Source organism: Stenella coeruleoalba (genome assembly GCF_951394435.1).
Source record: "Stenella coeruleoalba genome assembly, chromosome: 10".
Taxonomy (NCBI): domain Eukaryota; kingdom Metazoa; phylum Chordata; class Mammalia; order Artiodactyla; family Delphinidae; genus Stenella; species Stenella coeruleoalba.
In genome coordinates, this window is record NC_137156.1 from 19,971,658 (window position 1) to 19,997,699 (window position 26,042).

Below are 26,042 nucleotides of genomic sequence, written 5' to 3' on the forward strand. Positions count from 1 at the left end.
TGGCAATAGAATAGGATGTGACCTGGATAAGGGAAAGATGAGGAGGGAAATGGGCACCTGGCTAGTAGCGATTTGGTAACTATGTCCCACTTATCAAAACAACACTTTTAGTCCATTATTTGCCCAAAGCTAGAGAGGCACTGGTTTCGATAATAAATTACTTATCAAAACCTAAAGTTTCTAACTTCTAAATGAATGTCAAATCTGCTTCTCCAACTCCTCCCCCCCATCTCAGTTTACAGCCTCACTAATCTCTTCCTGGATAAAGCCTCAGTCTTCCAGCTGGCCTCCCTGACTCTAGTTCTTCCCCCGCTGTGGCCTCTTCCCCAGGACATGGTCTTCCAAAAAGTAAAATAGTTTTTCTAAAACACAACGAAGTAATGTTCCTTCTTTGCTCTATAACTTTCTCAAGCTCTCCTTACTCATAGGCAAGTTCCGTGGACTGTCTCACAAGTCCTTTCTGACCCTGGCCCGACAGGGCATTCCCGTCTCATCCTTTTCCTCCACCTTCACTTACAAACCCTACAGTCAGGTGGATGGCTGGATTCATGAGGGAAGGACCTCTTTCTTCACAGCTGTTTCCTTGTATCTAGTATGATGCCAGGTATACAGAAGGAGCTCAATAAATCACTTCCGAATGAATGGCATAGGTCTATTCACTTAAAGTATCTGCACTCACCAAACTCATAACACTATTTACACCTCCCTTCTCCAGCACGTGTCAGTCCCTCTGAGCGGAATCTCCATCTGTCTCTCTTAATTATAACCTACCTCCTGATCTCTAAGACATAGCTCAAACGCCTAAGACTTCAGACTGAGCTTTCCTTGACCACATTTCCTGTTCTCTCCTGGCCCCTCTTCCCCTCACAAGGCAGAGTTAAGCACTTAGCCTCCCTGTGTCCTTACACTCTGTCTTACTACTGAGAATCCAACAATGTCGACTCTCTTGTTACCCAGAATGCTTTGGTGTGACACAATGATACAAATGCAGATTCCCAGGCTTTGCCTCAGATCTACTGAATCAGAATCTCAGGGGGTCGAGCCCAGGGAGCTGCATTTATCCAAGTGCTTCAAGTTATTCTGATGTTCGTTCAAGTTTGAGGATTATTACCATAGGATACATCTGGGGAACTGGAGAGAGATGATGGAGAATTCTGCCAGTGCCGAATGCCAGACCCTTGAATGTCCTGCTAAAACCTGAAATAATTAAAAACTTCTCTCACCCTTGACCTGGAGAATACAAACTGCTTTTACGCTAGAGGTACTGGGGAGATCCTCAGGAATTTTAAGCAGGGAAAGGAACAGGAAGAATTTTGCATTTAAAAAAGGTTTCTTCCACAACAGTGCAGAGCGGAGGCTTTCCTTGCTTATGATCCCAGTAAGAATTACATTTTACTTGAGGGCCCTGGGGGTCCACATACCAAGCGCACCTGTGAAACAAAGTCTCCCGAAATAATACTACTCCTTGTTATATGTACTCGGGCAATGTACTCAGGTCTATTCTATTTTATTCTATTTCATTTTTTAAAATGCTGGTCATGATCAATGCCATTGATTTTTACAACCCACCAGTGGATTGTGGCCAGCAGACTGAAAAAGGCTGGCATGGAGGATAGATCAGAGGAGAGCAGGGTGGAGGCACAGAGCCAAGTCAAGGGCCACTGCTTGAATCTAGGTGAAAAAAAATTGTGAGAGGCCGAATTAAGGTCACGACGGAAGAGGCTGGAGACGAGTGGTGGATTTGTGAGGGATTTACGAAGAATTGGCCAGATTCGGTAACTAGTTCGATATGGGAAGTTAGCAAAAGGGCATAACCAGCTGGCTGCGCCACTCACACCAACTCTGCAGAGGTGAGGCCAGGAGAGGGGTGTGCTGTTGGCAACTGTGTGCCCAGCTCTCCAGCACGTTCAGTCCATTTCTAAATAAGGGTGAGGAACTAACAGTTCCATTTGGCTCAAGACAAGTATATGTAAAGATATAGGTCTGTGACATCAATAGTAACTTTTCCTGAATTGCACTCCCAGTGCACTGTTACTTGTTCAAAGGTACTGTCTGTGGAATTGGCAGCTGGGTAATGTTTATACTGATATGAAAACTAATTCTCATGCTTATTGCTTGTTACTTCAGACAACTTATTTTTGAGCTGCATCAATTGTCCTTCATAGAAAAAACTTCCTCACTCTTTGTTTTCAAGTATGGCTCTGAGACGAGGAAAACATTTGAGTAATTATTACATAGGATGAGAAAATTATTATATAGGACTGAGAAAAAACTCAGCCTTTTTCCCCCTAGATTTGAAAGATACTTATTTAATAGTTTATTTTCTTTAAACAGTAAGACTTCCATTTTAAAAAGTGATGTGTGGATCTTAATGCATGACAAGCTGAGGAGGCTACTCAATAAAAACTTAATATTCTGACAAATAGGGACCTACCAAGAGACCACAGGTACATCCTTTATTTTCTCATAAAATTGAAAAAATCCCTGAATCATTTTTTTCTCTATAAGTGTTTAAGCCGGGCTTCCCTGGTGGCCTGCCAATGCAGGGGACACGGGTTCGTGCCCCGGTCCGGAAAGATCCCACATGCCACGGAGCGGCTGGGCCCGTGAGCCATGGCCACTGAGCCTGCACATCCAGAGCCTGTGCTCCACAATGGGAGAGGCCACAACAGTGAGAGGCCCACGTATCGCAAAAAAAAAAAGTATTTAAGCCAAACCTGTCTGTTGGATCCTTTAGCATCCTTCCCAGATCAAGAGTGGCTCCAGGTCGTGGGGTCCATGTTAACACATCAGAATTTTTCTTGATAAGGTTGTTGAGTTCATTTGGGTCATTTTTGATGTTTGTTTCTTTAATATACCTGAGAAATAAGAAAATTCCCATGTAAGAAAGTTTATTCTCAGATGAAATTTTGATTAGAACAATGACAGAATTTTTGTTTGTTTGTTTCCTCTGCATTCCTACTTCCCAATCCCCCTGCAGTTATCCCAGGAAAAATAAAGACTATATTTGGGCTAATGTCCCTAATTAGGGAACAGCTATTATTTATACTTTGTTTTTTAGTATAATCACATAGTGATTGGAATTGAAGTTAGATGTAGCAAGACTACTATAAAGAGGTAGGAATAACACAATCTTGTATTTAATTTTTTTCCAGTTTTTTAAAATTGAAGTATAGTTATTTACAGTAGTGTGTTAGTTTCAGTTTACAGCATAGTGATTCATTTTCTTGTATTTAATATTAATGAAATATATAGATGATTAAATATTACTTGGCAGGTATATACTAAGCGTTTAACATGAACTAATTGATTTTGTCTTCACAACCCACTGAGATACCTGCCATTATTACTCTTGTTTTATAGAGAAAGAGACTAAGGATCAGACGGCTCAGGTGACTTGCCCCAGATCAGCAGTGTCCACCCAGCTCTCCACCGCCAAAGCAGGGCTCATCCTTCCCAGGAGGCCACGAGGAGGAGCGTCTCCCCAACTTTGGGAGTAAAGTCTGATAAGTCTTTCCAACCCCTTCCATTATGTGAGGTTACATTTAAAAAGACAGGTGTCTAGGAACCAGGAAGTGGGCCCTCACTAGATATCAAATCTGCCAGCGCCTTGATCTTGGACTTCCCAGTCTCCAGAAGTTTGAAAACTAAATTTGTTGTTTATAAACCCCCTCCCCCCAAAAAGGCTTTCCATTCAAAACCACTGAAATCCACCTGTTACAAAAGAACACACACATCCTCAGTCATAGTCCCTCCTGAGATCTAGTTTCTAATTGTGCTATTATTGATCAGCGCTGGGTATCTCCCAAATTTAATTCCAAGCCACAATCTTTCTGGAAAAGCTGTAAATCATCAATTTTAATGTCATATGGGCAGGTAATTGTGGTGATGCTGGAGCAGAAAAAGAGAGATCCAGGATTTGTCACTGTGTTTCATCAGACATGGGTTACATAGACAGACATTTCTGTTAAAGGGAATTTTACTTTCTTGAGCTACAACTGGGTTACCTGGACTGGATAGATATTTTCAGTCAGATAGACAAACACAAAACATATGTAAGCATTTGTATTTCTATAGCACCAAGGTATTTTCTCAATCCCCACTGTATTTTCTCAATCCCCACTGTCATCCCCACTGACTTACATTATGATCTTGCAGACATGAGTAAAGATATGTCTCCACCCAAAGATGTCTAACTTGTCCCTTCCTACACATGGGAATGTCCTCCCACTGGGGCAGTCCTCAATTTGAAGCAGTGTCACCTCTTTGTCTCATCATCTTACTACCTCTAGTCTCAAAATGGTTCACCAACTGATCTCCCCGCCTCCGAACCGGGATGCTATCAGATTACTCTTCCTAAAACAGAATGTGTGGCGTTCACAAAAGTCTTTAACTTCTTGATGCTTCTTTGTCTGCCTCTCTAAAATAATCATAAAGTTAATACCCAGACACTGCCCTCTGAGGGGTATTGTGCGTACAGAGGGTAACATCTGCCAACTACTAATACACAGAATTGTGACTTACGACTACTTTAAATGGCAGCATCGCATTAAGTGGTCAAGTGTCCTTAAGTAAGAAACCATCATATCCAGTTTGTCTCCAAGTTCTTGCAATTCAACCTCCTTTATATTTCTAGAATCTGAATTCTCAATCCCCACTGTCATTCATCAGTCCTTCTGAGATTATTGCAATGATTTTCAAACTGTACTCCAGGATCGACATTCCTGTCTCCCTTCCCACCATGCAGACATACAACCTAACCTCTCCAGTGCACATCTGATCACGTCTCTGTTCCTTGTTAGACTCCTTTACCAGGTTCCTCATTCTTAAGGATAAAATCCAAGCCATGTGGAGTGACACACAGCGGTGTTCACTGTCTGGTTCCCACTGCCCCCCGCCCCAATACACCCACCTCAGTCCCCTACACTGAACTGCAACCTCTCATCTCAGCATCTTTCCATCTTTGCTGGTGGGTGTCTACTCATACTTCAAAACTTTGCTTCATAGTCTCATCCAGTAGTCATTTTCTGACTCCCATCTGTATCCCATTGCCTCCAGAACATACATGTACCATAACATTTATCATTCTGTGTTACTATTGTTTTTCTCTTCCAACGCTGAAGACAGTCATTTCATCTCTAGTTCTCCAGCACCTAGCACATGCTGCTCAAAAAATGAATGAATGAATGATGAACAGCACTGATCGAAATAAATTATATTTTAACTTTAGGCCAATCTTTCTGGAAATATTTGGAAGATGAGAGACAGCTAAGTAATAGCAACAAGAAGGTAATAAAGAAGGAAACATATCAGCAAAAGGACACATTAAGTGACTAGACACATATAGATATGTCATCAGAGGACAGAGAAGAACTTCACAGTGAAAAGAGTCAGGTTTTAATGATGAGTCACATGAAGCCCAGAGAAGTCAAAAATATTGGTCCTAATAAGTGGTAGTAGGAAAGACCCTAAATTCCATGTACACTATTTCCCCTACTGTACTCTGCTCCCTCAATGGATGAGAAATTATGGCCAGTACTTACAGGATTTTGTCATAAAAACTTATCTCAAGGACTGATAAGTCTATCAGTTTCTTTACTATCCAACAAATTTACAGGTAAGTGTACCCTCAGAGTAGAAAGACACATGCATTCCGTCTGCATGTGGGCAGTCCCTGACCTTTGTTCACAAAATGTTCCAGGCACTGATCATAAAGTGATCAGCAATGGGCTTCCCTGGTGGCGCAGTGGTTGAGAATCTGCCTGCCAATGCAGGGGACACGGGTTCGAGCCCTGGTCTGGGAAGATCCCACATGCCGCGGAGCAACTGGGCCCGTGAGCCACAACTACTGAGCCTGCGCGTCTGGAGCCTGTGCTCCGCAACAAGAGAGGCCGCGACATTGAGAGGCCCGCGTATCGCGATGAAGAGTGGCCCCCGCTCACCGCAACTAGAGAAAGCCCTCGCACAGAAACGAAGACCCAACACAGCCAAAAATAAATAAATAAATAAAAAAAAAAAAAAAAAATAAAGTGATCAGCAATGAAGCAGACGGTACTGGTACTTGCTCATAAAAACAACCATTAATGTTAGGGGCTGAGTCACTTCGTGATCAAATAGATGCTCTATACAATTGACAGAATCTTATAAAAGCAAAATTAAAACATCTAAAAGACTTTAACATTTAAAATAATAAAACTATGCTTCAAATACTACCAAATGGATTAATTGTATATTTTGGTTTTTCCAAGGGGCTGTGTATTATATAAGATGTGCATATATATTTGTTGTATCACAAATATGACCTAAATAAATACGTAGCTTTAATTAACATGACTGAGGTGTTAAGAATAACTGTTAGCTTTTTTGTTGTTGTTTTTAAGATTTACTTAGATCCAATTTTTGGATTTTTTTTGGTGAACAGCTCTATGAATTTTAACACATGTACAGATTTGTGCTACTACTAAAATCAGGATACAGAGCACTTCTCTCTGCTCTATATTCTGTTCTCTCAAAACTCCCCCATGTTGGCCCTTTTTAGTCAAACCCTCCCTTCCCTTCAGCCTAACCTCTGGCAACCACTGAACTTTTTCTCCATCCCAATAGTTTTGCCTTTCTCAGAATGTCATATAAGTGGAATCACAATATATAATCTTTTGAGACCGACTTCTTTCACTTAGCATGATTCCTTTGAGATTCAACCAGGTTGTGTGTATATCAGTAGTTATTTATTTTCTATTGTATTCCATGGTGTGGATATACCACAGTTTGTCCATTCACCTGCTGAAGGACATTTGAGTTGATTTGGTAATTATGACTAGAACTACTATTAATATTTGTGTATAGTTTTGTGTGAATAAAAGTTTAGTTTCTCTGGGGTAAAGAGCCATGAATGGCATTTCTGGGTCGTATGACAAATGTGTATTTAAAGCAACAGCCGTACTGCTTTCCAGATGGCTGCATCATTTCGAATTCTCAACAGCACTGTCGGAGAGGTCCTATTGCTCTGTATCTTTGCCATAACTGGATAGTGTTAACCTTTCAAAATTTTATTAACTTTAATTCTTATTTCATTGTGGCTTTAATCTGCATTCTCTAATGACTAGTGATATGGGCACGTCATTTCTTATGCTCATTTGCATCAATATATCTTCTTTGGTGGAGTATCTGTTCAAAATGTTTTGCCCATTTATTATTGAGTTCTTTGTTTCCTTACACTGATTTTTGGAAGTTCATTATATATTCTAGATACAAGTTGTTAATCAGATATATGATTTGCGAATTTTTCTCATGGTCTGTAGTTTATCATTTTATTCACTTAGCAGTGTCTTTCACAGAGCAAAAATTTTAATTTTGATAAAGCCCAATTTATTAAAATTTTCGCTTATGGATTGTGCTTTTGGTGTCCTATCTAAGAAGTCTTTGCTTAACCCAAGGTCATGAAGATTTTCTCCTATATTTTCCTCTAAAAATTTCATAGTTTTACATTTACATTTCGATCTATGACCCATTTTGACTTATTTTTTGGTATATAGTGCAGGGCCTACTATATTGAGGTTCATTTTTTGCATATGACTGTCCAATTAATTGCTCAACATTCAATAACATTTATTGAAAAGACTGTCTTTTCTCCACTGAATTGTTTTTGTCCCTTTGTCAAAAATCAAATGGCTATATTTGGGTGGCTCTGTTTTTGGACTCTAGTCCATTAATCTATGTGTTTATTTCTTCATCAATATCATGCTGTCTTGATTACTGGAGCTTTATAGCAAGTCTTACAATTGGGTAGTGTGGTCCCTCCAGAAGTTTCCCTCTAGTGTCATTTCCCTTTTATCTAAATAACTTTCTTTAGCATTTCTTTTAAAGTAGGTCTTCTTATCATGAATTGCCTTAGTTTTCCTTCATCTAGGAATGTTTTTATTTTACCCTCGTTCCTGAAGGATATTTTCACTGGATATAGAGTCTATGTTGACCGTTCTTTTCTTTAAGCAATTTAAAAATACTATCTTACTACCTTCTAGTCTCCATGGTTTATGACTAGAAATCCATACTTGAATTTCTCCATAGGTACAATGCATTCTTTCCTCTGCTTGTATTTCTGTTTTTCCACAGATACAGACCATCTCTCTACCTCTCTAATACACCTGAGTCTGGGGTACAATTCCACTTTTAACCTCTCAGGCAGAGAACCCTTTGTGGGTCCAATGCAAAAAATTATTTCCTTCTCACATTTTAGGTAATAGATTAAGTCACTTTAAATGTCCATTATCTTGCCTGGTTCCTCTTCTCTAGTTAAACCTTAGACCGTAAGATCATCTCAAAGGATGCTTAACTTATCTGCATTCAGACTACATGCTTTGACGTGGAACATTTAACATGAAGCCAATTTAGGAAATTCTCTGAGTTTCTGTAAAAATTCACGTTCAATAATACTTCCTCACCGGCCTGACTTTAATACTCTCCACAGTGTCATGTGGCAAATATTGCTCTCGATTTTGTACTTTTTACCTGAGTGGCCCATAACTAAGAAAATGAAAGTGATAGAACAACCCACTGTTTTCACCTTCTCAAACAGACTCTCCTGGATTTATCTTAGACATGCTTTCTCTTTATATCTTTTCACAGATGCTCACCACTGTCCAAAGCAGTGTGGTATGCAAAATACCACCACAGTCTAATCCCTTAGTTCTTGGGTATTTCCACGTAGTATGATGTGAGAGCTGGAAATGGCAGCAGAATCTCTTCTCTGCTCCTTTTTCCACTGCTCTAAGGACAGACTGATGTTCAGCCAGAAGGCATAACAGTTGCTAAAATACTGAAATAGTTCTATGCCAGTTGGTTCAAAGCTGCTTCCCTGAGTGCCCTCTTTGCTGTCCCAGGCACCTGACCCTCCCCTGGGGCCTCCTAGCTCTCTCTCAATTCAGTCAACTAAAGGATTAAAGTTTGAGAGAGCAGAGCCTCCAGGACCTGATCCAGCACTACCTGTTATCTGTTCTGATTGCTTGGTGTCTATGCCGTACTGGTTCTTAACTACACTGAATCTTAGTGCATTTAAGTGAAACCTTTGTGCCATGTCTACATTGGCAGGCACTGAGAAGTTTATTCTTGTCGCATTAACTGATTGTCATTTCACTCTAGATCAAGATTGAGTGTGAGACACACCTATTCACTGATAACTAGAAAACTGAAGGGTTTGTGGGAAGTTGAAGGGAAGTTTTCCAGGGCCATCAACTTCTAGTAATATTGGAGTAGCTCATTCCCCTGGTTCTGTATCATTGTCACTTGACACAGACAACCCTTCCCTGGTTCACTAAGTCCTTCATTTGCTGTCTACCTCCATTAATTTCACTGTACCTACTCCATCTTCCATCCTTCATAGTTAAGTGAGCATAAACATTCTTAAGTCAGGAATATTTTACTTGAAATAATCCAATAAAACAACATCAATGAATCAGACATATAAAGTAATGAAAGGAGATATCACTACCACTATTTGCAGATGATTTAAAGAGAATCAGCTGAAAACTATCCAAACAATTAAAACAACTACTACTTAGGAAATATAATTATAGAAAAGACTGCATTTGCAATAGCAACCAAAAGAAAAAGTGAAAATACTAGGAATAAACATAACCAGAAGTGTGTGAGTCTTACATAAAGAAAACTTTAACATGCCGCTGAATGACACAAAAGAAAACCTATACAAATGAAAAGACATGCCTTGTTTTTGGACTAAATAACAAAATGATATTATTTATACTAAACTAATTTATATAGTTAACGTGATTGCAATATAAATAATAAGTGTTCTCATTGTTCGGCCCTAGCAGGTCTACTCCAAATCTCAAAAGGACACTAACAATCTTGCAAATGTTTAGTTTGGCTTTAGTAATTCATAGGAAATTTTGGATCACAGGGTCCATGTTTTGAGAGAAAAGGAAAAGCACTTCCCCAGCTCAGGCACCTGACAGTAGCAGAGTCCCAAGAAGGACAATCCAATCTAAAAACAGTAGTTAAGCTGAACTAAAAAAACAATGTTTCTTAAATTTGAAGTTTCTCCTGTTTGAGACACATTTTATTATTAAAAGTTAACTGCTAAATCTTTAATGATGACTTGGTATCAAAGTGACCAAAAAAGAACCATAAGTGTGAATATCCACATTTATGAAATCTTGTGTAATACCCAGTATTAAGATTGTCATTCATTTGACCATTAAAGTGAAAATTCAACATTTAAACATTCTCAAAGAAAACTCATTGACCTCCAAAACTACACTTGAAAAACAAGATCTAAAAGTTATGTTGCTGCAAGAGAAGTCCTTTTAGATACTCAAAAATGAGAAAATAACTTGATGATGATACAGTCTCTATTCTGAGAGGTAGTGTGGTATAGAGAAAATAGCTTTAGAGCTAGGCATACCAGGATGCATTTCTCACCTCCAGTGTTTCCAGCGGGGTGACTTCAAGCAAGTCCCTTAGCCTCTGAGTTTCAGATTCCCTAACTTAAACAGGTATAATAACACCTACCTTACAGTGTCATTGGAAGACTAAATGATTAAAAGCCCCAGTTCAATTCCTAGTGTACACTGAATACATATCAGTTGCCTTCATTCTTTCCAGGATCCTTTTGGACAAAATCTATCTGAATTAACTCTAGCTGTCAAGCATGGCTCTCTGTTCCCAGGCAGCTTGTTAAATAAGCTCCAGACTCCTACTAATTACTTTTTCTCATTTCATGTTGTATTCATAGCTAAATCATTCATCCCAGCATACATTAACTCGTGTGTAAATATGTTATGCAAAATATCCAGCCATACTTGTCTGATGGGTGAGATTCCACGAAGTACCCAGCAAAAGGGCAATAAATTCGGGGTTGTAGGTCCTTCACCAGCCGAGCCTTGTAGTTCAGGAGTTTCTTCCTTTCTGTTTTAATGAATTGGGCTTTCCATTCCTCTGGAATAACAGGGTTTGGATTAGAATTTCCTCTGTTCAGAAATCACAGAAAAACAAGAGTTCTAGTAGATTAGAAGGCTTTCAGGAGATAAAAGTTGACAGCTAACGAATGCAGACAGAGAGCAAAGCTCCTTGTCATTAGTGGCTTTATTTTGCAAATTTCAGTTGGTTACTAGGAAAATGTTTCCAAACCAGCCAGAGACACTGAACCCTCTCCTTGTTAATGGCAATTCATTTGGACCCTAGCTGAATAAACAGGGTGGCATGTGTAGTTGTATCTTGCATGCATGCACATTTTAAGGACACTGTAATTCTTGTAATGCTTAACTCTCTACTAACATGGAAATGGCTTTGCTATCTTCATGGATTATAAAAGCAAAGCATGTTCATTACACCCAGGTGATGCACAGTGGTCAAGGGTGTGGATGTCGGAGTCAGTTAAGACTCAGGATCAAAATGCAGCTCCACCACTTAAACTCTTTAAGTCTGTTTTCTCCTCTGTAAAATAGAATCATGTTGCCTACCTCACAGGTTGTTCATTTGTTCGTTTGCTCGTTCATTCGATTGATATTTATTGAGCACCTACTATGTGCCAGACGTAGTTCTAGGAACTGACAATACAGTGGTGAACAAGATAAAGCAGGTCCCTGCTCTTAAGGAGCATTCATTCTAGTGAAAGAAGCAAATAAGGAATAAGGAAATAAGTTCATTTCAAAGAGTGATGAGCTAGGAAGAAAGTAAAACAGGGCCATGGGATGGAGAGTGGCTGGGGTGATGAGGTGTGGGGTGGAGGGCCATATTAGGGCAGTTAGTGAGGATGACATTGGAATCATAGAACACAGACAGAGACATAGAAGTTGTCGACCACGTGGAGGTCAAAAGCAATAGCACTCCAGGCAGTGGAAACAGCACATACAAAGGTACAGGGCACAGATGGACTTGGTGTATTGGGTCTGAGGAACAAAAAGCGGGCCAGTATGGGCTGACACTTGTCAAGCAATGGGGATACAGGCAGTAAAGGAAGTTGAAATTAGGCAGGGCCCAGAGCATGGGGGGTACCATGTCAGGGAACTGCTCTTACTGTTACTGCTGTGAAAATCTGATAAACACAGACAAGGATACAGAAAAAAATAAGTTATCCACAAGGTAGACATAACCACTATTAACATTTTGGTATATTCTAGACCTTTTTAAATGTATGTGCGTGCGCGCGCACACACTCACATAAGAACGGAGTTATGCTGGCTACCCTTTAGGAGGTATATGTCACCTCCCCAGTCACACTGTTAACCCCGTAAAGATAGCACCTCCCCTCTATCTCTCACTGGTGACTCATTCTGGGAGGCAATGACCACAGACTCAGAGAAGAAAGGAAGGAACTGGACAGGCTTTCCTCATACTGCAAGTAGGGCATTTCTGCCACATTGCTAAACAGAGATCGCTTACAGAAAATATTAATTTATTAAGTGGACATATATTGAGAACTTACAATGCTAGCAATGCTTACATACTGAGCAAAAGTAGGAACAAAATATACCATTTACATGCCCTCCCCCATCCCAACCCTAGCACCACCCTTAGACCCGGAGCAGAAGAGCTTCTGCCTTGGACCCCACATTTTTTTCAAGCTTTGAGATATAACTGATATATAATATTACATAAGTTTAAAGTATACACCAGGATGGGTTCATTACATGCATGTATGTCTAAATGATTACCACGATAAGGTTGGTTAACCTCCATCACCTCACATATTACCATTTTGTGTGTGTGATGAGAACATGTAAGACCTACCCTTAGCAACTTTTAAGTATATAGCACGGTATTGTTAACTATAGTCATCATGCTATACGTTACATCCCCAGAACTTACTCATCTTATAACTAGAAGTTTGTACTCTTTGACCACTATTTCCCCGGCCCCCAGAAACCCCATACTTTAGAGGAGCTTCCTTTGCCTCATTCCTCCCCTGTATGGGCATTCCACAAGTCCAAGGGGATGTGCCCACCTCGGGTTGCCCACACCCTATTCTGAACCACATACCAAGAGCATTTAAGCCTGGACTACCAACGTCAGACTCTTCCTGTTCTGCTCTACAGTCTACATCAGGAATCGAATTGATCCAAATGATTCTTTTTCTTGACTTTTCCTGAGATGCTCCCTAATCTCCTAGGTGTTTCCTTCATGCTCCATCAGCATATTCTGAGCTGGAAACTTTGGCTTGTATATCTGTGATTTGCAAGTCTGGTTTCCCAAGAAGACTGTAAGCGTCTTGTGGGGAAGGATCATGTCTTAATAATTTTTGTATTGATTCGCACAGCATTTAGCAAAGTGCCATGCATGCTCCTTGGCATCACTTTGATAGAAAGTATTACCAGTAAATTTTCCACCACTGAAAGTCATCGGAAAGCCTGATGCCCCTCCGGCAAAATCACTCATCATCAGATCAACCTTCATAGGCAGCCTTCCCCCATTGGGTCTGGTGCAATCCACTGTATTGAGTATTTTATGACCTGTGGAAAAATAAAGTGGCATCAATACTCAAGGTGAAATCTTGAAAACGACAATTTGAAATCCCAGGTCAACAAACTCTTCCATGTAAGTCTGTATAATCTGACTCATTCAATTACAGAAGAGTTGCTTATGTCCAAGGAAAAGAGAGAGTAAGATTTCAACATCTAAACTCTTCAATAGCACCTTTTGAACTTTCAAGTGAATAAACTCATCCTGTCTGATTAGTGGGTTCTGGGTGAGGAGAGTTAGCTTGATTCCACTCCGGATCGTAGATAGACTACTTTCCTCGGCCGGCTATCTTCAGGTGTTGAGCCCAAAGGATGCAGGGGAAAGAGTAACCGAATCAACACAAATCTCTCAACCCCTTGGAAATTCCATTCAATGATTGTTGGCGTAAAGTCATCTTCTCACATGAAAGGCAGAAGTGTATGATTACGTTACATCATAGTATTTCAAGATGAAAGTAAAACACTTATTCAGTAAAGGCAGTTTTGAATAAGTTACTATAGGCGAAATATAGAATATGTGTTGCCTTATGAAAAAGAATCTTTGCGCCTGTCACTACATCGAGCACATTACTGCTAATTTGTTCTCTGTAAGATTATCTGAATGAGAGCCCCTTTTCCTAAGACAGGGATAGAATATATTATATTCTATGGAAAATGAAGATGGAAGAAGAAGATGAACATAGGATGAAATTTTGGATAGCTCTTATTATCCTTCTTACCAAGAATATTTTTCACTTTTCACTGTTAATGAGAATAAGAAAATACCTTTGTATTCCACGATAATGCAAGTGTCCATCTCAGGATGAACGCCATCCATCAAGATCATGAATCGAAGATTTCTGTCTACCTGGAATTTTAACAATAAAACCAACAACAGTTTATGTCAGTTTGGCTTTTAATTCAATATTTGAAGAAACTGTCATCTCTTCTGGAAAGAAATCCCTTTTATTCAGAACTGGATTTATTATCCAGTAGAATCATACCATTGATAAATGGAGAGAAAAGCCACCTTTTATTTTAGCTCAAACAGAGATTTACACAGTGCTAGGTATTTACACAGTACTATGTACAGAAAAAGTAGGCCATTGTTTCCTTAGTGTTTAAAGAGATTACCTCGTCTAAAATTTACCCCAGAAAGCGTAACTGAAAAGTATGGAAAGAACACAGATGTCTGACCTGCTGCCATATTCCAAATGGCACTACATTGATATTAGTCAACTGGACACCACTCCGCTTCAGATTCCAAAAGACAGGTCTTTCCGTGTTTCCGACATAAATGGGAATATCTGGTCTTCTTCCAGCAACCTTCTTCAGTGTGGGGTAACTAGGATCAGAAGAATTCAAAGGTTGAAAGGTGAAAAAATAGAATCATCTAGTATAAGAGACAGTCTGCTCCTTACACCAACATGTTGACCAAGAAGGAAGGTACTGAAATACCAGACTCTCTGCAGAGTCCAAAAGAAGAGTTTTTTCTCAAGGTTGACTGTAACAATGAGGGGAGTTTCCTAGGAGATTTCCCTTTATTGTGAGAACATACCATACACCACAGTGTGTATATCAAACCAGGAGTGCAAATTCCATCTTCCACACTGATGCTGCTTTGAGCAAGGGTAGTTCTAACAGAAGTTGCAGAGTGGAAAAGTCCTGCTGAAGAGGTTTCTGGTAGGTGAAGGTCTCCATGATCTTCATTTTTTCTCATCCCTCCACTAGCAGCTCCCAATAAGAGAAAGGTCTCGGCCATTAAACAAGGAGAACCTATGAACTGCCCATCACTGGAGACAGTTTTTCAACCATCAAAGGTTGACAGTCACACTGTGGTATAAAGAATGAGTTCTTTGTCCTTTAGGAGAGTTGGTTAGCAGGTAGGCAAGACAGTAAAATCTAGTATAGAGGAAAATGACATTCAGCATTTGTAGCAATCCCAACTCAGTACACCCACCATTAACCATCCAAGCATTTTTTTAGTACCTACATAGATTGTCAATTCTCATTTCTGAGAATTCATTACATAAAAGAATTATATACCACTGTGGGGTATGGTAAAACATGAATAATAAACAAATAAATGGCTGTTTAGAGATCTATTATATATCAGTCATGGTGCTAGGCACTTTCACGTTATTTTATTTGATTCTCACCAAAAAACCCTCTAATTTTTTGTTTGCTTTTAATAAATGAGGACACATATTCAGAAATACATGACTAACAGATAGTAAATTGGTATTCAAATTCAGGTTTTCTGATCCTAAACTTAGTGCTTCTTCTATTAGAAGACAATTTGAGATTGACATGTACACACTGCTATATTTAAAATGGATAACCAACAAGGACCTACTGTACGGCACAGGGAACTCTGCTCAATATTATGTAACAACCTAAATGGGAAAAGAATTTGAAAAAGAATAGATACATGTATATGTATAACTGAGTCACTTTGCTGTACACCTGAAACTAGCACAACATTGTTAATCAACTATACTCCAATATAAAATAAAAGGTTCAAAAAAAAAAAGAAGGCAATTCCAACTTTAATGAATGTACTATCTGGTTTAAGAATCAGACTTGTGCATAGAGTATAATGTCAGGTGAAATGAGATATTTAATAGTAAGAAAAGTATAAACAAAATCAGCATATCAGCACTTATTAACTTCACTAATATTCAAGTTCCAGAACTATATTAAATAAGTAGAATCCAGACGAAAAAAATCAGTAGGTTTTCTTCTCTAAAAACAAAGGATTCAAAAAATCAAGGATTCTTTGAACACGTCTTCAGTCTCTGGGTGAACCACCTAAATCTTCTACTTTAAAGGACTTTAGGAGTTAGGATCAGTTATTCTAAAATGGATGTTTATTGCTTTGCAATTTTTAAATTGTTGACAATTCTTACTGGCATCTATTAATAATATCATCCATTACGATACTCATATATTAACATAATAAATCACATTTCTTTGACTAAAGACTGTTTTCTAGCCCAGAACTTCTGCTGTCAGTGTCCTTGTCCTCACGGTGAGTCACAGCCACCCCCCACCTCTGCAGGAGACCCTCCAACACCAGCAGGTATGCAGTCCTGACAACAAAGCATCATGAAGGCTTCAAAAACTGGCCAAGTCCTGCGTCTCGGAACTGGAACTCTAAGGATCTGGGGCCCCATCGTGATTTGGCTGGTGAGTTGGGAACAGCCATCCGAAAGAGGAACATACGCTATGGACTCTATCACCCACTCTTAGAATGGTTCCATCCTCTCTACCTATGTGATAAGAAAAATGGCTTCAAAACACAGCATTTTGTCCGTGCGAAAACAATGCCAGAGCTATATGACCTCGTTAGCAGGGCCTTGAAGAAGGGCAACATGGTCTGCCGGACCCTGAAGAGGATCTGGCATCTGGCAGATTTGTATTCGAATCCTAGCTCTTGTTACTTACAAGCCTTAAACAGGTACAAACCTGACTTGATTTGGTCTGATGGAGAGTGGGAACGTCCTGATACTTATTGGAACTGTACAAATTTTCTTGCTTGCTCTACAATGATAGGCCAGTTGAGGATGTGGTCATAGTAAATGGCCTATGAGGTCATTTACTGTTGCCATGGATGATACTACAACTGTCAAGATAAATTCAAGCCAGAGACCTTGCCAGATCACAAGTGGGAGATGTGCACCTCAACAGACAAGCTGTCCTGGGGCTATCGTCACAACATGGCAATGGGTGACATCACAAGTGAATCTCAAAACATTTCGGAACTGATTCAGACAGTAAGTTTGGGAGGCAACTATCTTCTCAACATTGGACCAACTAAAGATGGACTGATTGCTCGCATCTTCCAAGAAAGGCTTCTTGCTGTTGGGGAGTGGCTGAGCATCAATGGGGAGGCTATCTATGCCTCCAAACCATGGAGGTTACAATCTGAAAAAAACACGACCTCTGTGTGGTATACCTCAAAAGGATCAGCTGTTTATGCCATTTTCCTGCACTGGCCAGAAGATGGAATCTTAAGCCTTAAATCCCCCATAACTACTTCGACTACAGAGTGAACAAAGCTGGGAATCGAGAACGATATGAAGTGGTCCACAAATCCAGGTAAAGGTCTCCTCATGTACCTGTCCCAGTTACCACCCTCTGCTCTTCCGACTGAGTTTGCTTGGACTGTAAAGCTGACAGGATGGAGTGACCACTGGAGTTCAACAAGAGAGGGACACTGCCTGCACTCTGATTTTCCCTTTATAGTACCATCACTGTAATAAACTACTCTTGTCTACTCAGACATCTCTTTTCCAACGCATTTTAATAAAAGGAATGGATTACGTTACGCTGATGTCTCACAGGATCAGAGATCTGAGATCCATTGCTAGCATCTCTCTCTCTGATCAGCAGAAGGGATTGAACAGTGAAGCTCATCCTAACCTTGGGAATTATCTACGATGGAAACTTCACTCTATTCTGTGTTTCATAACCTGCTTGTTTATTCAAATGACTTCAGATCAAGAATAAGCCAAGTCATCCTGTTGCCTATAGGAGGAGCTGAAAAGGATTTGGCAAAATCCACCACATGCTATTTATTCAGCATCAAAGGTGACCAATTCCCCCCACCTACCCCCAGGAGCAGGAGATCCTGAAGGGGAAGGAAAATGCTTCCTAGGCTGCTACCAGGCAGCTTTTTAGAAGTTTCCAAAGCAAACTAAGAGCTCTGAAATTCAGTCTATTTACAGTGATACTAGGAAGAAAATGAATGTGATTCTGTCCTGCTTTCTTTAATACAATCAGATAAATAAATTTGTACATCAAATTATTTTCTACCAAAAAAAAAAAAGACTTTTCTAAAGCACATTGGCCTTTCCCCCTTGTTTTTGTAAATAAAGGAGGTTTTATTCAGTAAATCAAGGTCAGACAAGAGGACTGGGGACAAATGACTTTGGTGTTTATTAGTTGACTAGGTAAGAGTCAAAAAGTAAGGGTCTATTCTATATCAGAGAAATAAACTCAAAGGAGTGAAAACTATAAGTTTCGGTAACTTTCCATAATAAACTATTCACAGTACACTACACAACCAATGCACTGTGATACTACAGGAGAGGACCAGTGTCTAATGCCTGGCAACTTTGCCCACACAATTCCCTGAAATTGAAATGAAACTGGTTTTCAGGACAGTGGTTGAGAAATAACTGGGCTAAGTGACTTGAAAAGTTCTTATCTTCCCTAAAATTCAGGACTTTCCCATGGAATGTCCCTCATCAGGACCTTAGGCAATGGCATCTTGTAACAGGTACTATAAAGCAATCACCTGGTTTATGTGATACTGTTCTCTCTATACAAGCTATATGAAATTAGTACCACACAATACTGTTATTATACAATGCATGAACCCAGGCCTCTCGTAATTCTGCAGTTGTATGTGTTTGATTCCAGAGGCTTGTATGGAACAAAGGTGTTGTGCGGTGGACAAGTCGATTTTTAATTGTGGCACCACAATATCCCCGTGGGTGATGTTCAATTTTTAAGTGTGTTGCAGGTAATTTGTTACTAAAGCAGTTAATCATTTGTTTTTAAACCGTTTCCTTAAAAAAAAGAGAGAACATACTCGTGCCTTAGAGATCTCATATGCTTTCAAAAGAAAAATCAAGGGTCCAGCAAACAACATATTTTCCCTCACCATGGACATTTCGATCAAAGTATGTCCTTCATGTGAATTTTGTCATATAAAGTCACAGAAAAAAATACGGTGAAGTTGCTTCATTTTAGAACACTGTGGGCACTGCTAGATGTTTACACTGGCAGCCCAGCAGTCGTGACACAAACTTCTGAATAAGCATGAACAAACAGGACCCTGAAATGACACCAAGGGATTTGGAATATGACCCTGCCTCTTCTGGTAACAGTTCATTCACAAATGTGTGTGGTTTTGTAAATCCAAGTTCCTCTTCCTCCTTTCTGATTGCTGGGGTTAAGGAAGTTTCAGTTCCTATCCTTAGTATCACATGGCTCTGGTTTCAATGAAGGACGAAGTAGACTCAGGGTTCAAAAGCTGCGAGCTCAGTGTTGTTGAAATGCTACGAATCAGGAGTTGGCAAACCACAGCGACCTGCTGCTGTAAGCTAGGAAAACCTTCTACCCTTTTAAGTGGTTGAAAAGGAAATCAGAAGGGCAATCCTATTTGGTGACACATTAAAATTTTATGGTATTCGCATGTCGTCGTCCATAAATAAGGTTTATTAGAAGACAGTCAGGCTGATTCAGGGCCGTTCATGGCTGCTTTGGTGCCACAACAGCAGAACTGTGTCACTGCAACACCAACCATATGGCTTGTGAAGCCGAAAATAGTTACACCCTGGCCCTTTATAGGAAACGTGTGCTGCTTCCTACCATAAATGTTGAACTAAAAAAGGGGGGCTTTCCTGGTGGCACAGTGGTTGAGAGTCCGCCTGCCAATGCAGGGGACTATGCCCCGGTCCAGGAAGATCCCACATGCCGCGGAGCAGCTGGGCCCATGAACCATGGCCGCTGAGCCCGCGCGTCCGGAGCCTGTGCTCCGCAACGGAAGAGGCCACAGCAGTGAGAGGCCTGCGTACCGCAAAAAAAAAAATAATCCTTAAACCTAGACTTTCACCAAGTACCCTGAGGGTGGGAAGTGAGAGGGTGGAGGGTTATTAACCCCTGTCCTCCTTCCCACAATAGCTCCTTCCGCATTCCCAGTGGTATAAAACATGAAAGCACTTTAAAAATTATGCTATGCAAATGTAAGCATTTATCTAAATTAGTCCTCTTATCATCAGCCCAACTGAATCTACCTCAAAATGAGCAGTGATTGCAAAAGAACCTGAAAACCAGCGATGCCTTTACTGCAGCATTTTCTTCAGAGTTGAGTGCTCAGACTTCATTACCTCAGATGGTCTGAGTGCATGTGACTGATGTAAATTAGGTCCGCTTGGTACAGCCTCTCCAGCCAGTCAGATGGAGGCTCATGCAGTAACCACCATCCTCGGGCAAAAGCAGGACCGATTAACCAAGGGTCAAACACCATCCTCTTGTCTCCCAGCTTGAGGTCCATGCAGGCATGGGTCAGGTATGTTATCTGTCGGAAGACAGCGAGATTCAGATTATTATATCATCACCAGCCAGCAAAAATGAACTCGGCTGCTTAGCTGGCAAGTCCCATTGGAGAACTTGGCTCCTAAGCCTGTTCAGTGAAACAGGATGCAAGTGAGACCCAGCAGGAGCGTTTATATAGAATACAACTCTCAGCACAGGTCACTAGTTTAGTAGAATAGAAGTGTTCATGGTGGGTTTTAGGTGTCAAACCAATTGATTTACCCAGCCCTACTCTCTTTAAATTAGCTCCTAAATATTTATTTACAGCCTGCACTACAGAATAGCGTTTGTGGCCAGTCCTTCAAAGCACAATTTACAAGGAAGGGCAATTAGAGATGTTATGGCAGACACTTGGGGATTTAAATGCTGGAGTGGCTGGGAATAGGTACACGAATGAATGATTCCTGGTGGGTTTAAGGCAGGAGATAGATGGGCCCCAGGCTGAGCAGCTAGAGTTTGTCGCCTGTGGACAGATACTCCAAGACAAAGATAATAGCTGGAGCAGAGAGGAGCTGAGTCCTCCCCAGATAAGAGATAAAGAGACCACATATACCTCATTCTCGAGGTCAAGGAGACCTTCCTGACTACACCTGTGCAGAAAGGCTCCTCGGGGGGCCAGAAAGGGAGGGGGCGCCACCCCACAGTAGGTGATGTCAACCTTCCCATAGGCCTCTGGACTAGAATCCATCTTGGGTAAGAGATGCACACACACACAGGGGAGGACCCTGAGTTATAACCAAATACAGACTCAGAGCCAGGCAAAGCAAGGTGACTGGCCAGAGGAAACCCAGAAGAAATGCCCGATATAAGTGATTTAAACTACCACGAACGCACAACTATCTCTCTCTGAGCCCACCCATGTGTGTTTATTCACACGTACATTCTTCCTCCTAATAAAAACTTTACTTGTTTCACTACTTTTCGTCTCTTGTTGAAATGTATTTCTACAAAGCAGACGAGCCAAGGCCTCATCACTGGCCCTCACGGTCTAGTGGTTAGCATTCAGTGCTCTCACTGCCGTGGCCTGGCTTCAGTCTCCGGTCAGGGAACTGAGATTCTGCTTGAAGACGCTGCAGGCTGAGGCCACCCGAGACTGGCTTGGCATAGCCATGCAGCCTGGCTAAACAGGCCTGTAAGGCTTTCTCTTCTAAATTACCTGCTGACTCACTCAGGATGTCAGGATCCTCTGGGAATGGCTATAAACAGTGACTTAGAGACTGGCATAGACTAGAGGATTCTAAATCAATCCCTCACTTCCTTCCCCTGATCTGGCATATCCACAGGAAAAAGGAAAACACCAGGAGCAGAGATAAGGTAATAGAAGCTCCAGTGTGAAAAGCCAATAAAGAGGGTAAGGAGAGATCAAGAAATCAGGGCTTCCCTGGTGGCGCAGTGGTTAAGAACCCTCCTGCTGATGCAGGGGACATGGGTTGGAGCCTTGGTCCGGGAAGAGCCCACATGCCGCGAAGCAACTAAGCCCGTGCACCACAACTACTGAGCCTGCGCTCTAGAGCCATCGAGCCACAACTACTGAGCCCACGCGCCCAGAGCCCGTGCTCCGCAACAAGAGCAGCCACTGCAATGAGAAGCCCACGCACCACAGCGAAGAGTAGCCCTCGCTGTCTGCAACTAGAGAAAAACCCACGCACAGCAACGAAGACCCAACGCAGCCAAAAATAAATAAATAAATCTATAAAAAAATAAAAAGAAATCAAATTCAGGTGATTATGCCTATTCTAATAGGTTCCCATTTGTTTCCTCAAAAAAGTGACAGTCCATTTTCTCAAATGAAAAGATTCTCAAATACTCCAGAAATTTTAATTTTTGATTGTTTACCTCTCTCAAACTATCAAAGTGTTTTCTCTGGAGCAAACTCTCTTCTAAAGGTAGGAGAATGCACAGGAAGGTTTGTAAAGTTCTCAGGGCAACGTGCAGAAATATACAACTGGCCGTTTTACCTGATAGTGATTTGGTATCAAGGGCAATTTCTGAACTTCCGCCAGTAGTTTTCCATGACTCTCCTCTGGGACCTCCGCTAAAAGATTTTTTGTTTTGTTTTTTTTTGGATGTATTTCCTTGTAATCCCTGGCAAGTTCTGGGGGTTCCTAGAAAATGTGCTCAAGAGTTCAGAATAACTATATTATATGTCCTAACCAGCCACCTCCAAGGATATTCAAGGTAATACAGGATGTAAATATATATATATAAAAGGAAATCTTAGTTCTATTTTTGTTTTTAAGATTATTACAATTTAATGTTTCCTTACCTGCACTTCCCCAAAAGCCAAATCTTCAGGAGATCTGGGCTCTGAATCCCAGGGGTTAGGAGGATTCAGTTCTAGAAACAAAAGTCCATTTTCTTCATTCTTTTCCACAACTAGAACCAAATGGGAACAAATCCGAATTAACAACAATAACAGAAATGAGTTTTAAAAAGCATCACTGAGGGCTTCCCTGGTGGCGCAGTGGTTGAGCATCCACCTGCCGATGCAGGGGACACGGGTTCGTGCCCCGGTCTGGGAAGATCCCACATGCCGTGGAGGAGCTGGGCCCGTGAGCCATGGCCGCTGAACCTGCGCATCCGGAGCCTGTGCTCTGCGATGGGAGAGGCCACAACAGTGAGAGGCCCGCATACCGCAAAAAAAAAAAAAAAAAAAAAGCATCACTGAAATGGAAATGCATGGCTCAGGTACACAGAGTACAAAAATCAAAGGAAAATAAAAACAAAAGGCAATGCTCATTTGGGTCAAGCAACGTCTACTGAGATGAGGGCTGAAGACCATCACCCATTCATTTCTTTTTTTTTTTTAATTTAAAATTTATTGTAATAGGGTCTGCACAAAAGGAGGGGGTGAAGGGTGGGGAACATGCAGGGGATACAGGAAGACAATGACATGGCCAGGGCCACAGCTTCTGTCGCGGGGGAAGGGATGAAAAGGAAAGGCCAGGGCTGGAGCTGGGGTGGAAGAGGGAAGGGGGAGACACTGTGGCTGCATTCCCCCCACCCCCAGAGAGCACCTCTGGTCCCTGGATCCCCCCATTGACCCTGGCCCCCTAAGATTCATCTCTTGCCCTACCTCTGACCCTAGTGGCTCCTTCTTTTGCTCCCCTTGACTTGTTTCCCCCTGACAGATTCTCAAGCAGGATGATGTTTAGGGCCTGACCCCAAACAACCTCACCTTATGAAGGTACAAACTGTGTCTTCCCTGCTTCGGCCCCTTCGCAAATCTCACCTTTCCCCCTCTCTGGGGCAGAATCTTTAATTTCCTTCCTTCCTCTCCTCCCTCCTCCTGGAAAAAACAAAAAGCACCAACTCCCCAGGGAGGGGCAGCAGACAGTAGGGGGACACTGGAAGGAGGAGAGCAAGGAGGACCACAGAGGGAAAGGCTCACAAATCCCTGGAAGGGCAGGGCAGGGGGTTACGGAGAGGAGAGGGGGCGAGGGCAGTGGCCGCTCCTGTCCCCTGCCACCCCTGCCCACCGTCCAGGGGCTTCAACACGACTGAGGGGCCAGGTGTGCATATGGCGTCAGGTCTGACAGGGAGAAATCAGGGGCAGGAGAAACAAGTCGTTAAAACCTAGCAAATTCCCCTAAGAAAACACTTCTTCCTCCTTTCCTTCTGGAGGCTCCTTGGTTGGCAGGGCAAGTAGTGAGGAGTTGGTGGGGAGAGACAGGGGAAGAGGAGATGGTACCGAGGGACTTTCCTCCATTCTCCCCTCTCCCCCGCACCAACTTGGAGCTCACCAGGGCTGGGAGGGAAGTGGCTGAGAGCTCACACGCACGCCCTCGGCCCCCGAGGAGCCACAGCTCTGGGAGGGGCTGCCGCCACCATTGGACAGGCCTCACTTGTACCAGGTGGGTGCGGGGGTCCCCCTCAGCTGGTGGGCTGTGGCCGGGGAGGCGTCTCCGGGACAGGGGCGTCACCCCCCCCATGGGTCCGCCTGTGGCCGGCCAGCTGGGCAGGGTCTCGCAGTACACGCTGCACAGCTTCCACAGGATGAGGTCAGCCCGTATGCTGCCGTGGTGAAGCCTTTGTTGCGGAGCTCACGGACGTGGTGAGGGCCCTGGCTACGCACCTTCACGTGGTCCGAAATATAAGCCGAGCTCAACGTCTTGCCACACACATGACCCGGCGCCTTCTCGTCGTGTCGTACTGTGCGGACCCGCAGTCAATCCTTGATCTTCGTAGCAAAAGCTGCCTCGCAGTTCTCACATCTGAAGGGCCGGTCTGTTGAGCGCACTTGTCTGAAATGACTGTTGAGGTGATCCCGCCGGGGGGAAGCTCTTGCCACAGTGGGAGCAGCTGTAGGGCTTGTGCACTGCGCCGTCGTGTGAGCACACGTGGTAGCTCCTTTGGTCCTTCTGTCGGTTCCGGTGGTAGACGTCGCGAAAGGCCTCGCCGCACATCTTGCAGGCGTGGTTCTTCTGCATGCGCTTTCCACCGCACCCACGGCACCCGCGGCCACTGCAGCCGCTCGGCCGCCAGCTCCGCTCAGCTGGGGCACGTTCAGGAGGCTCAGGGGCACCATGGTGGGCATCTTCATAGCACCCGAGGGAACCCGGCTGGCTTTGGCTCCCGTGTGGATGGCGTCGTGCCTCCGGAGGCTGTAGCCGTTCTTGAACTCCTTGGCGCACAGGGCGCAGAGGTAGGGCCCCTTGCTCTACGCTGCTTCTCCAAGGCAGATGCGACTGGGGCCACAGCGACCGTCGCGGTTGGGGCAACGACGGCGGTGGCCGCAGCTGCGGCGATGGTGGCGGCAGAGGCAGGGGGCGCGGCCTCGGCGGCGGGCGCCGACACCCACAGGGGCGGCGGAGGGGGCGCCGGGGGCTGCTTCAGAACTGCTGGGTCCACAGTGGAGGCGGCGGCCGGGGCCGGGGGCGCAGCAGCAACGGCGGCGGCCGCGGCGGACTCCTGGGCGGCGGCGAGAACTCGGAGTAAGTCCACCGGGAGACGCTCGGCCGCCGGGGCCTGGAGCGTGGGTGGGGGCGCCGGCGCGGCCTGGAATGGACTCTGGGCGCAGCCCTGGGAGGCAAAGAGGCCGGGCTGGAGCTCAGCCCCGACCTGCGGGGGGTTCTGGGAGTGACCCTCAGGTGGCAGGAAGGAGTTCAAGAGGCCGCCCACCCCCCACTCCCCCGGCAGTCCAGGCCCAGTCCAGGCCGCAGCACCGTACAAGGGAACACGGGGAGCATGGCCTCCGCCACGGCGGGGCTCAGCTGGGGCCGGGGGCGCGGGCTGCGCCGAAGGCATGGCCGGCGGGCCGCCCCGCCGCCCTCGCAAGCCGGCGGGCTGGAGGGAGGGAGGCAAGGAGGGCGCCTGACGGGCCGTGGAGCGCAGCGTCGATGGCGGTGGCGACGCCCTCTGGATGGGGGCGGGAGGCCCAGCGGGGCCGGGGGCGCGGGCTGCGGCGGTTGGAGCCTGGCTGGGCGGGTGGGGGGGAGCGAGGGAACAGCCTCCGCCCCAGCTGCGCAGCTCGCCCGGCGGCGC

The 26,042-nt window shown here is 43.4% G+C and overlaps 1 protein-coding gene and 2 pseudogenes across 4 annotated transcripts in view; 1 reads left to right on the top strand and 2 right to left on the bottom strand.

Annotated features, from left to right (window-relative positions):
- The window catches only part of LOC307192410 (cytidine monophosphate-N-acetylneuraminic acid hydroxylase), a 69,549-nt gene that overhangs the window by 14,402 nt on the left and 29,105 nt on the right, over window positions 1-26,042 (bottom strand). For both annotated transcript variants that reach the window (XR_013830045.1, XM_079933238.1), the window contains exons 5-11: window positions 22,825-22,934; window positions 20,351-20,541; window positions 14,649-14,796; window positions 14,238-14,319; window positions 13,326-13,463; window positions 10,815-10,950; window positions 2,718-2,858 (exon numbers count right to left, since the gene is read on the bottom strand). Coding sequence is in view for 1 of the 2 variants with exons in the window: in XM_079933238.1 (XP_079789364.1) it covers window positions 2,718-2,858; window positions 10,815-10,950; window positions 13,326-13,463; window positions 14,238-14,319; window positions 14,649-14,796; window positions 20,351-20,541; window positions 22,825-22,934 (946 nt within the window). In the remaining variant the exon portion in view is untranslated. The remainder of the gene's footprint in view (window positions 1-2,717; window positions 2,859-10,814; window positions 10,951-13,325; window positions 13,464-14,237; window positions 14,320-14,648; window positions 14,797-20,350; window positions 20,542-22,824; window positions 22,935-26,042) is intronic.
- On the top strand, window positions 16,686-19,658 carry LOC307192412 (tissue alpha-L-fucosidase-like; annotated as a pseudogene). Its single transcript has one exon. The product of its transcript is annotated as a tissue alpha-L-fucosidase-like (transcript).
- LOC307192411 (myc-associated zinc finger protein-like) lies at window positions 24,226-25,938 on the bottom strand (annotated as a pseudogene). The gene has a single exon. The product of its transcript is annotated as a myc-associated zinc finger protein-like (transcript).